The 13,421-nt window shown below is 42.0% G+C and overlaps 1 protein-coding gene across 1 annotated transcript; it reads right to left on the bottom strand.

Annotated features, from left to right (window-relative positions):
• Positions 1–7,127: 7,127 nt before the first annotated feature.
• On the bottom strand, positions 7,128–9,879 carry LOC136166179 (olfactory receptor 6C4-like). The gene is made up of 2 exons (XM_065932213.1): positions 8,965–9,879; positions 7,128–7,148 (listed from the first exon to the last, which is right to left on the bottom strand). The coding sequence occupies exons 1-2, from the start codon at positions 9,877–9,879 to the stop codon at positions 7,128–7,130; spliced, it is 936 nt and encodes a 311-aa protein (XP_065788285.1).
• Between the last annotated feature and the right edge of the window lie 3,542 nt (positions 9,880–13,421).

Here is a 13,421-nt window from a genome sequence, read left to right on the forward strand (position 1 = left end):
TCCCCATAGCTCTTTTTAAGACAGATGCCCACCCCATCCCATGCCTCCATCATCCCTTCATAAATCTTCATAAGACAGACAGATAGACACATAAATTGGTCAGTTAGTTGGTATATGGTTGGATCAACAGGTAAGTGTGGATAACTGGCTAGATGGGCAGATGATGAGCGATGAATGTGTGGCTGGCTGGCCGCACTGCTGGTCAGCTCAGAGAGCCCTGAATGCAGGAAGCAAGGCTCTTAAAGGGTGCACTGGAATAGGCAGCAGTTCTGAGGGGGAGATTTGTCATCTTGGAGGCTGGGCTTCTGGAGTCTACTGGGGGATTTGGGAAATGGGGAAAATGGGGGAGGAGAGCAGTCTTCTTAAAAAATATTTATTTATGTTAGGCTGCACTGTGTCTTAGTCGCAGTGTATGGGATCTGGTGCCCTGACCAGGGATCAAACCTGGTCCCCTGCACTGGGAGTGCAGAGCCTTAGCCACCGGGCCACCAGAGAGGTCTCGAGGGCAGTCTTTATCGGCAGGGAAATCTTGGGAAGCATAGTCACGCAGTTCGTCTTTTTCTTTCAGATTTTTTCTTTTTGCCTGAAGTACTAATGGGAGCTCTGCATGGGGCAGTGTTTGTGCGTTTGTGTGCGCATGTTGTTTCTCTTGGGGAGCACATGGAGGGGCAAAGGAGGATGCATCCAGGTTCATCTGTGGGCTCTGAGATGAGGACCATCCGTAAGAACTTGAGAAGAATGTCCTGTTTTCATCAGACACTGACCATAGACAGTGTGGAGGCTATGAATGTCCACCTATTGTCATTTGTCATCACACTGACCTGCACTCACTAGCCACTGCCTCAACCCCACCACTTAGCCACACACAACCCATCCTATTAGGCACCCTACAAGCGTGCATATCACATGATTGCACAATTATCACATGGCATGACCCACCCCACAGCACAGCTACTCACAGTACACGTTCAAAGGTTTGCATATTCTGAATACATACCCTCGCCTGCTGTATTATTTGCAGCTTTATCTGATAGAAACTGTCCAGGGTTTCCTGTTTCCTTCTCATCCCTTCTCCCAGTTTGGCCAGGCTGGTGACCTCTAACACATATTTTTGCAAATGAGTAGTAGAGATCTGGGAAACCTCCCCTGGCCTCTTTTCTCCCTGACCAGGTACAGGTATCAGCTTCCAGCCCAGAGAGACCGCCCATAAGGCCCTGAGCAAGTCCTGATCTATCCCCTGTTCCTCTTCATTTCCTGTCCCTGGGCAGGGTCTAATCTTATTAAGGAAAGGTCCAAGGCTGCCCGGCGCTCTGTGGGCTGCGTACCTGGGGAGGTGGAAATGGCCACTCAGCTGGAGTGGGGCTGACGGGCACAGGCTTGGGTTCTGTTGTTTTCTTGCTCCTCTGTGGGACTTGACCTCTGTGGCTCCACAGTTATTCTGCTGCTGGTGATACACCTCTACCCCTGGGGACCTGGGCAGCTCTGACTCTTGGGGGCTCCTTGAGTAACTCTGAACCAATATAGTGTCATGGGCTGGTGATTCTGTCTAAGTCTCCTGTGAGTGTTGCATCCTCTTTCCTCTCCTTAGCCTCATTTTTTTTTTTTTTTGCCAAGCTATGTCTTCATTTTCCTCATACCTGTTCCTCTCCTGGCTAACTTTGTTTCCTCACACATTGTAAGATTTCCTTGGTCGCAAAGGACATGAGACTTGAGGGTCTCCCCCCATCATATCTAGAATCTCATGATGGGCAATTCATTCTTCTGTGTGAAATCTTGTCTCCTTGTTAAATGTAGATGCTTCTGGAAAACTCTAGAAGTTAATAACAGTGAAATGTGGTTGAATTAGATTGATTTTCATGCCTGGTTTTCTTTTTAGATGGAAAGTATTCCAGTGAACCCATTACCCATCAGTTCATGCAAAGAGTCAGGGTTTGCATCAATGTTCAGGCACCTCATATTACTGCAGATGTTCTTAGTGGGGTCTTTACCCAAAGAATTAAGTTTTATGAATGTTTAACATGTCTGGGAAAATTGGTGAAATTTGGGAATAGAACACAGGTGTTACCTGGAATAGCCTGGGCCTTTCCCTCAACTCTTGATGCCCTCTAGTTGATGCTTGTCTTCACTTTAAAAGAAATTTTATTTATTTGTTTGGCTGCACCGGGTCTTAGTTGTGACGTGAAGAGTTTTTAGCTGTGGCCGGGGAGCTCTTAGTTGAGGCATGTGGGATCTAGCTCCTTGACGAGGGGTCACCCTGGGCTCCCTGCACTGGCAGCATGGAGTCCTACACCCTGGATCACCTCTTTTCTTTGGTCTCCTCTTTTCATCTCCCATTCCAACTGTCTCTATTACGCCACTGATTTTTTCTTATTGAGATCACTAACAACCCTCATGCTACCAAATCCAATGGATAATTTTCAGTCTTTATCTTATTGAGTCTCTCAGCAGTATTTACATGCTTGATCCCCTCTCCTTCTTAAAACTTTCCTTTTTAAATCCTGTGATTTCTACACTTAAATCTTTGACCGTGGCCTCTACAGTATATATAGCTGAATATCTCTCTTTAGATGTCTTAGCGGCATCTCAAACTTACCATGTCCCGAGTAGAACTCTTGTTCCTCTCCCAAGCTTCCCTGTCAACAGTAAGGAATCTGTTACCACCCAGTTGACCACATAAACAATCTGATTGTCTATTTTAATACATTTATTTTATAGCACTGCATATTCAATTTCTCAGCAAAGCCTATTAATCCTGCATCCAAAATTTAATCCCAAGCAACCACCTCTTATCATCTTTGCTGCTAAATTTGCAGTCTAGCTGATTGTCCCTCTCCCTCACCACAGTCATTCTTGTTCCATTTCTTGTCTCCACCCAGCCAGTGTGATTTTCTCCAAGTATAAGTCAGATGGTATCATTTTTTTCCTTTAAATCTTGTAATAGGTCAATAGCTTCTCATTTTAAGTAAACTGTAGACTCCTTCACGTGATTTATAGGACCCTAATAATTTAGTCCCTGTGTTTAAGCATGTCTTTTTATTCTTTTTTTTTTTTTGCCAAGCCATGTTACTTGAAGAATCTTAGTTCCCCCATCAGGGTTTGAACTTGGGCACTCCAGCAGTGAAAGTGATGAGTCCTAATCGTTAGATCACCAGAGAATTCCCAGCATGTCTTTTTATTCTGATGTTTTGACATGTGGGTAGACTGCTCTTCTCAGGGTCAGCTAATTCCTAGAGATAAGAAATTACTTACTTGTAAGCATACCTTTCATATGTAAACCAAGCAATCTAGAGCCCATACCCACAGCTATCAGCTTTATTGAGCTCTGATATCCGGTTTGGTGCTAGACAACTAGAGACAGCCCCTAAACTCAGAGCCAGTAGAAGTTATTCAGACTAGCTAACACTGAACTTGTCTACTTTGCCTACCCTGCCTACACTGCCTTACCCCTTCCTTCCCGTGAAAAGCACAATAGAGGCTCCTGCTCACGTTATCCCCTCGTTCCCTCTGCCTCCCGATTGACCCCGGTACTACTTTCTGTGACTCTGCGTGGTCTGGCATGCCCCACCATCTTGGGGACTGTGCATGACAATCTGTCTTTTCAATAGCAATTAACTCCTGATCTGTTGCTCTCACTTGTTTTTTGGCCCAGCATGTGATCTATCCTGGAGACTGTTTCATGTGCATTTGAAAAATAGTGTGTATTCTGCTGCTTTTGGATGGAATAATCCATATATATTTATTACATCCATGTAATCTATCATGTCACTTGAGGCTAGTGTCAGACCACTGATGGGGGTGCTGAGGTCCAGAGGGCCCTGGAGTAGTGCTATGCCAGTGATGGGTGGATCTGGGTCCTGGAATCTCTGACTATTGGGTCCTGGGGGTCCTAGAGATGGTGTTTGCCCACTGATAGGCCAGTTTGTTCCCTGAAAGAGTTGGGTGTGGGACCTGGGATGTCCCAAAGTTTGTCTTGGCCCACTGGTGGGTGTGATTGGATACTGGGGCTTCTGGCTGAGGGTCCAAGGTGTCTCAGAGCTGCCCTTGTCATATTGGTGGCTGGGGCCAGTGCCCAAGGTGTCTGGGGACAGGCACTAGCCTGCTGGTGGGTGGACTGTGTCCTGCCACAGCAGGTTGCAGGCTTGAGCTGGTCCTGGAGCTGATGTCTATCCCCTGATGGGTACAGCAAGAGCCTAGGGGGTCTTGGTCTGGTGTTGTCTCACTGGTAGGTGGAGCTGGGTCTTGGTGGTCCTGGAGTTGGTGTGTCAGTCTGCTGGACAATGGGGTTAGAACTCTGGGTCTTGAAGCTGGTACCTGACTGCAGGTGGGTGAGGCTGGTTGTAGGGCTAGAGCTGGCTGGCTGGTGGGTTGGACCAGGCAACAGGTGGTCCAAGGGCTATTGCCTTTTTACTAGTTGGACATTGCAGTTTCTGGCTGCAAGGCCCTGGGGATTCTAACGGGAGTACCTGCATGCTGGTGTGTGGTGCCAGTCTTGGATTCTCTCAAGTACAGGGCCATGTCCCAGGGCAGTTGTGGCTTCAGGGGATCTTATACAGCCTGCCCGCTGCTGATTGGGCAAGTTCCTGGTGCTGATAAACTAGAGGGAGGATTCCCGAATGTTGCTGGGCAGCGTCAGCATCATGTCATAGAACAGGCTCCCAAATATGGTTGCTTACAGTGTCTCTGTCCCCAAGGTGAGCTCCAGCTGCCTCCTGACTCTCTGGGATACTCTCCAAGGTGAGTAGGTGAATCTAACCCAAGCCCCTTTCAAATCACTGATTCTGCCTTGATTCCCTGAGCATGTGAAATTTTGTGTGTGCCCTTTAAGAGTGGAATCTCTATTTCCCACAACCCTTATATCTTTAGTTGGAGAAGATATTTTCTACTAGATTCTTGTCTTTTTCATCAATAATTACACTGTAAATAGTTGCAATTTTGGTGTGTCCATGAAAGAAGGTGAGCTCACAGTCTTCCTACTGTACCATCTTAGCCAAGCACTCTCACATATTGGTCTTAATTTTAGAAAGATATTTTTACTAGGCATACAATTTTGAGTTAATAGTTTCTCATCCCTGTTTTTAAAGCCAGCATCCCACTATCTTCTGGCTGGCATAATTTCATTTGAAAAGTCTCAGATTCTCTTCTTTTAGTAGTTTGTAAAAAAATTCTAAATGACTTCAACATATTCTCTTTTTTGTTTTAGCAGTTTGAGTTTGATGTATCTAAGTGTGTGTGTGTGAGAGAGAGAGAGAGAGAGAGAGGGGCGGGGGGAGGGAGGAGGGAGAGGGACGTGGAAAGAGAGGAAGAGAGAGAGAGGGAGAGAGAGAGAGAGAGAGAGAGAGAGAGAGAGAGAGACTGATTGACATATCCTGACATTTTGCTGTGAGTTCTCCAGTTTTCTTGGGTATGTTGTTTGTTTCTTTACAACTGGAAAGTTATCTGACATTATTCCCAGGTGGTTCGGTGGTAAAGAATCCATCTACCAATGCAGGAGACACAGGAGACTTGGGTTTGATCCCTGGGTCAGGAAGATCACTTGGAGGAGGAAATGGCAACCCACTTCAGTATTCCTTGATGACTCAGCTGGTAAAGAATCTGCCTCTACACCAGCCAGGTTGGTTGCATGAGACAAGTGCTCAGGGCTGGTTCACTGGGAAGACCCAGAGGGATGGGATGGAGAGGGAGGAGGGAGAGGGGATCAGGATGGGGAACACATGTAACTCCATGGCTGATTCATGTCAATGTATCGCAAAAACCACTACAATATTGTAAAGTAATTAACCTCCAACTAATAAAAATAAATGAAAAAAAAAAAAAAAAGAATCTGCCTGCAATGTGGGAGACCTGGGTTCGATTCCTGGGTTAGGAAGATCCCCTGGAGAAGGGAATGGCTACCCACTCCAGTATTCTGGCCTGGAGAACTCCATGGATTGCATAGTCCATGGGGTTGCAAAGAGTTGGATATGACTGAGCGACTTTCACGTCACTTCACTTCAGTATTCATGACTGAAAAATCCCATGGACAGAGGAGCCTGGTGGGCCACAGTCCATAGGGATCTCAAAGAGTCAGACATGCCTGAGTGACTGAGCACCTCAAATATTTATTTCCCTCATTCCGTTCTGTTATTCTGAACCCCTATTGTACATATTTTTGAATGCTTAATATTGTCTCACTGCTTTAAAATAACTTGCTTTTTTTCTCACACAGTTTCCTCTTCGCACTCAATTTGAATAATTCCTGTTGACCATTCTTCAGTTTTACTGATTTTTTCCTAAACTCTGTCCACTAGGCTAATAAGCTCATTATAAAATTTCTTTATTTCTGTTATTGTGTTTTCTAGTTCTAGCATTCTATTATACTTGCAAAAAACTTTCTTTCTGTTAAAGTTTACCAACTGGTTCTGCATGTTTGTTAAAAAAATTAGATATTTTAACATTGGCATCATAATTATTTTATAGTCCATGTATGATAATTCCAAGATGTGTGTCACTTCTGGGTCTGACTCAAAGTTTTATGTTGTTATTAATGGGTTGTTTCTTCTTGTTTTTTTGTGTGTCTTGTAATTTCTTTTTTTGTGTGTGTGTGTCTTGTAATTTCTGAATGCATGTTTATTATTAAGTACAGCCAAATAGTAGAAGTTGAGGTAAACAGTATTTGTACACAGAAAAGGGCATTATTTTGGTGTGTAAGGCTGATAATTGATAGATCAAACCTACTGAGTTAGAAATTGCTTGAGTTTAGTTTTAATCGGTGTTATCAATAATTTCAGTACACCACAGTCTTCGAAATCTTTCAATTGTGGACTGCTATTACCTTGCATATATTGCAGTGGCTCATTGTTAAATTTTCACTGGTGTTAATCTGGAAAAATCTCCTGGTGGAGGGGAAGACAGTGGCAGATGTGATGTTGCAGGCATTAGAAAAATACAGTGGAAAAAAATGCCTACAAAGACCGTAGAGTTGACTGTTGCTAAGTTGTATTGATGCCCTGAAGAGGGTAATAAGAATCTAAGGGCAGTTAACGAGCAGTTAATGGCAAAGTGTGGCAGCTAGAGGGCTCACCTATGTGTTGGTTAGTTAGAGGCCTTATCTCCTGTGGTGAGAACAGACAGTTGAGTGGGTTGTTGATCTACTTGTTAGCAGCAGAGAACTTCAGAGACATTTGAATGCTTAGTTCTGGCAGGTCCTTTATGGAGCTCAGGACCATGATGGGGGAAACATAGATACAGAAAATGTGGAAAAGACATATCTGGGCAGATGCTTTTGAGGATTTTAACTTTTCAGCTTGCTATGAGCACTTTGGATTTGCAGAGGTGGCCACTATTCCCTACCAAGGGCTAGCTGGAAGATGTTGAGGAGGTCTCCTATTTATAAGACATCAGATGTTCCCCTTAAGAGCTGTCCCGACTCCTCTCATAGATGTCAGACTGATAACTAGGATTAAACCCAGAATAATCCAGCTGAGGAAATGCTGGACTTGGTAAAAGAGGAAAGAACCTATACACTAAGGAATGAAAAGAATTGGCTTGCTCTGTACTCTGACAGAAGTCAGAGAAGTGTTCCTGGGACTAGGATTTGATCAGGGTCCCAGAATGAAAGACTGGCTTGACTGAGCAAGAATTTATTGACTTGGGAACACATTTTCAGGATGTGGGATTTAACATCCTCCCAGAGACCCCACTTCAACACTGGGATAGCTCTCAGTGCCTGAAAAAGTGATGTCCAACACTCAGTGATGTGGAAATACCTGAGTTGTCTGGAAGCTGGTGAAGGAGGGAGTAAAAAGCCCGAGGGAGGTGGGAATAATGAAATAGGTACATGACATATGAACTTAAGGCCTATTAGCTGGTTTGTTCCATTGGAAGGCCCACAGCACAGATCATTCACAAGGTCATGGGAAATGTACTGCTGAGAGGGCCAACAGCATCACTAAAAAGTGCAGTGACGGCTCTCCTTTAATGGGGATGATGGTGGGACAGATAGTCATGGAGCTAGGCTTGTTAATATTCATGGGTGGCTTGAAGAGGTAGAGGACAGTTAACTCTCAGAAGCAATGATCACATGATTGGCAGGGTCAGAGAGGCAGCCAAGGGACTCCAAACGCAGAAAGTTATGGAGAGTTAATAGACTTTAGCATCCCAAGGCCTCCCTAAGAAGCATCTCTAACATGCCCAACCTCCTCAGGTTCATCTAGAAATGCATCCTGTAAAAGTCAGGTGGACTTTGCCGGACTCCAGCTACAATAGATTCAGATCATTGCCAACATAACCTAAGATATCTCTTCACCTAAATTTACTTTTAAATGAAGTCCAAATGATTACTTGGTAGTGGTTTTCATTTTCATCTCGGTGATCAGAAATGTCCTTATGAACGGACATGAGATTCCATATAGTACTTTACAGTAGGAATCATTTTCTGTAAGAGATGTCAGAAAGATGCAGGCTTTTTTTTTGGAATTGCTGGAGGGAGAAGAAAATTGCTTAAAACCTGAGAACGTTTTATGAAGTAGATTTTTTTATGTGTGTGGCATCATGAATAATCTCTCTTGGGAGGTATCTAGGAATTTCTGACAAAATATATTTACAACTTTTTGATAGTGATTGATAAGACAAAGAGCCCTTCATGGAAGGTAGATACAGTCATTCACCTGATCACTAGATTTATGACAAGTAAAGCAATTTTTAATCAGACACTTCTGTTTTGTATGTACTCTAAAGATATTATTTTCCTTCTTCATTAAAAGATATCTATAGGAAATAAAATATCTGAGCTGGCCTTCTTTGAATACCTTTCTCTTGCTGACAGACGTAGAACTAAATTTTGATGTGTGTTTTCAGTCAGTTTATTTGAGAAACAGTTTTAACAAAAGGAGTTATCACAAGGTCAAACTATCAGTTGGCATAACTTTAATGAATCATTCAACATTTCCACTGATTCTGAGGCCACTAAAATGAATAAAGATGTGCTATTTTTCTGGTCACATTATTGAAGGCTTCTTTTACTTGTTTATTCCTTAGAGTGTAAATGAATGGGTTCAATAAAGGGGCAATTAATGTATTGAGCACAGCGACTCCCTTATTGAAGGCAACTCCTTCTTTCGCTGAGGGTTTTATGTACATGAAGATGCAGCTGCCATAAGACAGGGTGATGACAATCATGTGGGAAGAACATGTGGAAAAGGCTTTCTTCCTTTTCTGAGCAGAAGGGATCCTTAGAATGGTCCGGATGATGTTTGTGTAGGAGAGAATCACCAGCACCAGGGTGACCACCAACGTCACAGCTGCTAAGATGAAGTCAACCAACTCCAGGAGTCTTGTGTCTGAGCAAGATATTTCTATGAGGGGTCCATAGTCACAAAAATAATGATTCAGGACATTGGAGGCACAGAAGTCCAGTTGACTGGTCAGGATGATTGGGGATAGGATGATGAGAAATCCAGCCAGCCAAGAGCAGAGGACTAGCTGGATGCAGACTCTGTTGTTCATGATGGTCATGTAATGTAAGGGTTTGCATATGGCCACATAGCGGTCATAGGACATGGCAGCCAGAAGGTAAAACTCTGTGGCCCCAAAGAATATCACAAAAAAATACTGAGTGAAGCAGCCAGCAAAGCTGATGCTCTTGTTCCCAGTTGAGATACTGAACAGTAGCCTAGGAGTGAAAGTGGATATAAAGAAAATTTCTAAGAAGGAGAAGTTCCAGAGGAAGAAATACATGGGCGTGTGGAGGTGGGAGTCCAGTAGTGTGAGGATGATGATCATCAGGTTTCCTAAGATGCTGGTTATGTAGCTAAGGAGGAGAAGTATGAAGACGATACTCTGAAGCTCTGGGATGTCTGTTAGTCCCAGCAGAATGAATTCTGTCAAAGTTCGGTTTTTCATTGCTAATGATTCTGCCTGTGAAGCTGAGAAGAGAAATGAGGTATGAAAATGGCAGCAAAGCTCAGGAATGTTGAGGGGAGGATGTGGATTCCCCTTGAAATTTGTTCATGGAAAATTCCTCTATCTAAGTTAATAGAATGTCTGTTGGTCTCAACTGGCCCTTCACAAAATATGTTTACCCAGATTCTCATGTAGGCAGCTTTCTTTTTGAAGCCTTTTTCTTGAAGCAATGAAATAGTCACCTGGCACTCCAAAGTGCATCTTCTGCATATAAAGATTTACCTCTTTATCCACTCTTTGCTTTCCCCCCTCTCTGTCTATGAAACCCTTCTCCAAGATCTTGTAGGGAGGTTTCATCTTTCTTTCGTGTTGATGCTGTGATGGTTTGCTTCGTTGCTGTCTCCTTCAGCATGCTGGACACCTCCGGACCCACCTGCTCTGCAGGCGTGAAGAGCTCTTTTTACATTCTGGCTTCTGTGCCTGGTGAAAGGTTTGGAGAAAGCTTTGAAATATTGAATTCTTTTTTGTCTGAGACTTTTTCTTCTGGTTTTAACCGATAGAAGAGATCATAGGTAGCCAATAATTCTAGGAAAGCATTCTTTAACTGCTTAAATATTCAGGGAGTAATGTTTACTGGACCAGGAGTCTTTCTTATGTTCTTTTAGTTTTCAGGACATAGATGTTACTGCTACAGAAAAGTAGGAAAGAGTCAGCCTGGTCCCTTACAGACTATTATGGTTTCCTCCCAGAAAAAACCTGCTAGGGTCAAGAATCATTTTAGGCATTTATCTTTGTTCTGATCTTCCGGTATCACAGGAATTAAGGATCTTCAAGGGTGCTTATCTAGAACAAGTTCATAGTGGAAGTCCCTGTTGCCCTTGGCCCACTGTGGTCACTGGACTCTAACGTCAAGGCAGTGTCACCCTCTGAATGGGAGGCTCAGGCTTCTGCTCAGTTTTTGCTCTTTGGAGAATTTTTCCACATTGTCATTGAGAAATTTACATTTGTATTTTACAGAAATATAATCACAAGTCTGAATATATAATTTTTTGGAGAAGTTCATTACATTATTGTAATATAGAAGAATTGTAAAAGATAAAAATTCTACCAATAGGTGAATAAGTAAATAAATTGTGACATTTTGTAATTGGAATAAAATGGGAAAATTATCTGTACTGACTTTTTTTTTTTTTTTAAATATTATTTTATTAGTTGGAGGCCAATCACTTTACAACATTTCAGTGGGTTTTGTCATACATTGACATGAATCAGCCATATAGTTACACGTATTCCCCATCCCTGTACTGACTTTTGTATGTTTACAATATATTGCTAGAGAAGTAAACACAATCACAAGTTTATATTGTGATTTTTATCTGTGTAAGAAACTGGGAATTTATACATATATTTCCAAATGTCTGGAAGAATTTTAAATGATCAATGATAGTTATTTCTGGAGTGCCACTGACCACAAAATGAGTCTTTCTCTTTTCCTTTATCCCTATATTCATAATCTAAATATTAAAAAATGAACCTGAATGAGAATTTTAATGGTAAAAAACAGTAGTAGAAATCACATTCAGTTGGATTTCATAATCTGTCACCATAAAGTGATAATATTGATGAACTAAGGACATACTCACTTTTTGACACTCAGAAAAGATGTTGAGGGATTTTATCTCTGGATGCTGTCACAAAGAGTCAAAATTGAGAAGTCAAATGTGGATAAGAAAGTAGAGTAAAATGTAACATATATCCCACTTTTCTAGTACCACGCCATGCCCTGACTGCTCACAAAGCCTACAGGTTTCCTGGGCAGGAGTTTGGAAAGAAATAGTTCCTAGCTCCCTTTGCCTTTAATCAATCACTTGTTACTGCCTTTTCTATAAGTTGATCCCACTTAGCATTGGATCTACAATTTCTGAAGTTGCTGCCTTATTTAAACTAATTGAAGAATAGAGGAATATTTTGCTTCTCACAGTCTCTTTTTTTTCCTCCACTTGATCTGGACTTCTATACAATTTTTTATCAGTTTGAGTGATACACATTTTATTGAGTCTACTCAGCAGAGACATTAGGGAATAAATTTTTCTCTGGGGTCCCAGGTCTAGAAAACTTTAATTAGCCTTAATAAATAATGTTGGGAATTAACTTTTGACAGGTAACTAGGAAGATGTTCCAAAGAGACCCATGAGGACGCTGTGACAAAGGCATCAGTTATAGGAAAAATCTTGTGGGAACTGAAGCAATAATGATGATCATAATAAGAAAAATGCAACATTAGTTTATCAAGCATTTTACCTGAGCTGGGCAGAGTTTTTTTAACTTCCATCCTTTTATCATTTTATGCTCACTACCTTTGAGGCATGTGTTATTTTTAGGCTCTTGGCCCACCTAGTTAGTAGGAGTGTGACCTTCAGAAGTTTCTCTAGCCTCTCTATGCCTCAGTTGCCTCATCTGTTAAATGGGGGTAAGAATAGTAATTGCAACATAAATCTATCATAAGAACTAAATGTGTTGTTAGATGTGGAGTGCTTAGAAGAGTGCTTGGAATACAGTAAATGGTAGACTACTTATCATTATTATTATTATTGTTATTATTTTGCCCACTTTGCAGATGAGGGAATAAAGAACATAAAAGTTGTGTAGTTTTCCCAACATCACATAATAAGTACTCTGAATTATTGGCATCTGACAGCTGGTTTGCCTAATTCTACAGCATGCCATGTGCCTCTTCAGGAGCATGAGAAATGCAGAAGTGGTGTTGGCTTCCTACTGTCAGTGGCATCACTGTTTCACCACGGAGGTGGGGAGTTTAGCATTTATTTCAGAGCAAATTCTTTCTTTCCTGTGTTGGACCACTGTTCTCTGATTCTTGCTTTCTGATGAAAGGCAGGATGTTATATATGCATCTATCTTCTCCTCAATGGACTTGAACTACCTTCCCTGATATTCCCTCCCCATTTTCTTTCTTTAAACGTTGTTTTTTTTTTTTTTTTTTTTTTTTTTTTTTTAATGTGGACAATTTAAAAAGTCTTTATTGAACTTTATACAGTATTGCTTCTGTCTTATATTTTGACTTTTTGGCCATGAGGCATGTAGGATCTTAGCTCTCCACCAGGGATGAAATCTACTTTCCCTATGTTGGAAGGCAGAGTCGTAACCACTGGACCACAAGGGAAGTCTCCCCCACCTCCATTTTCTTTTTGATTCTGCATCTCTAGGTGGCTTCTATTCATATACTTGGAATCCACAGATCGTTTACATGGAAAACTCAATAGTGGACTGAGCTTCAAGGATCACAGAATCGTTGAGAGGGAGGTCCATGGTGTTGTTACACTTGACTCTGGTCAAGAGAGCAGATGGTACTGGAGTTTCCTCTTGAGTTTGGTGACAAGAATGGTTTCTATTTTCAGGATTGGTCTAAGGTAAATATATGAGATCATGAAGTTTGTCTTTAGTTCTCTGTAGTGAATGTGTGCTTACTCTTTAACTGTAGGCAGAATGACTTAAAAAATGAAAGCTGTAAGTATGGCTTTGAG

This window comes from Muntiacus reevesi, chromosome 4, assembly GCF_963930625.1.
Source record: "Muntiacus reevesi chromosome 4, mMunRee1.1, whole genome shotgun sequence".
Lineage (NCBI taxonomy): Eukaryota > Metazoa > Chordata > Mammalia > Artiodactyla > Cervidae > Muntiacus > Muntiacus reevesi.

Excerpts from the sequence above, each read along its gene's own strand:
- LOC136166179 (XM_065932213.1), bottom strand. The coding sequence starts at position 9,879 with ATGAAAAACCGAACTTTGACAGAATTCATTCTGCTGGGACTAACAGAC. Across the intron at positions 7,149-8,964 it reads ATAATGTGACCAGAAAAATA|TTCTCTGCTGCTAACAAGTA; the intron begins GCACATCTTTAT and ends ATGTCTCTGAAG.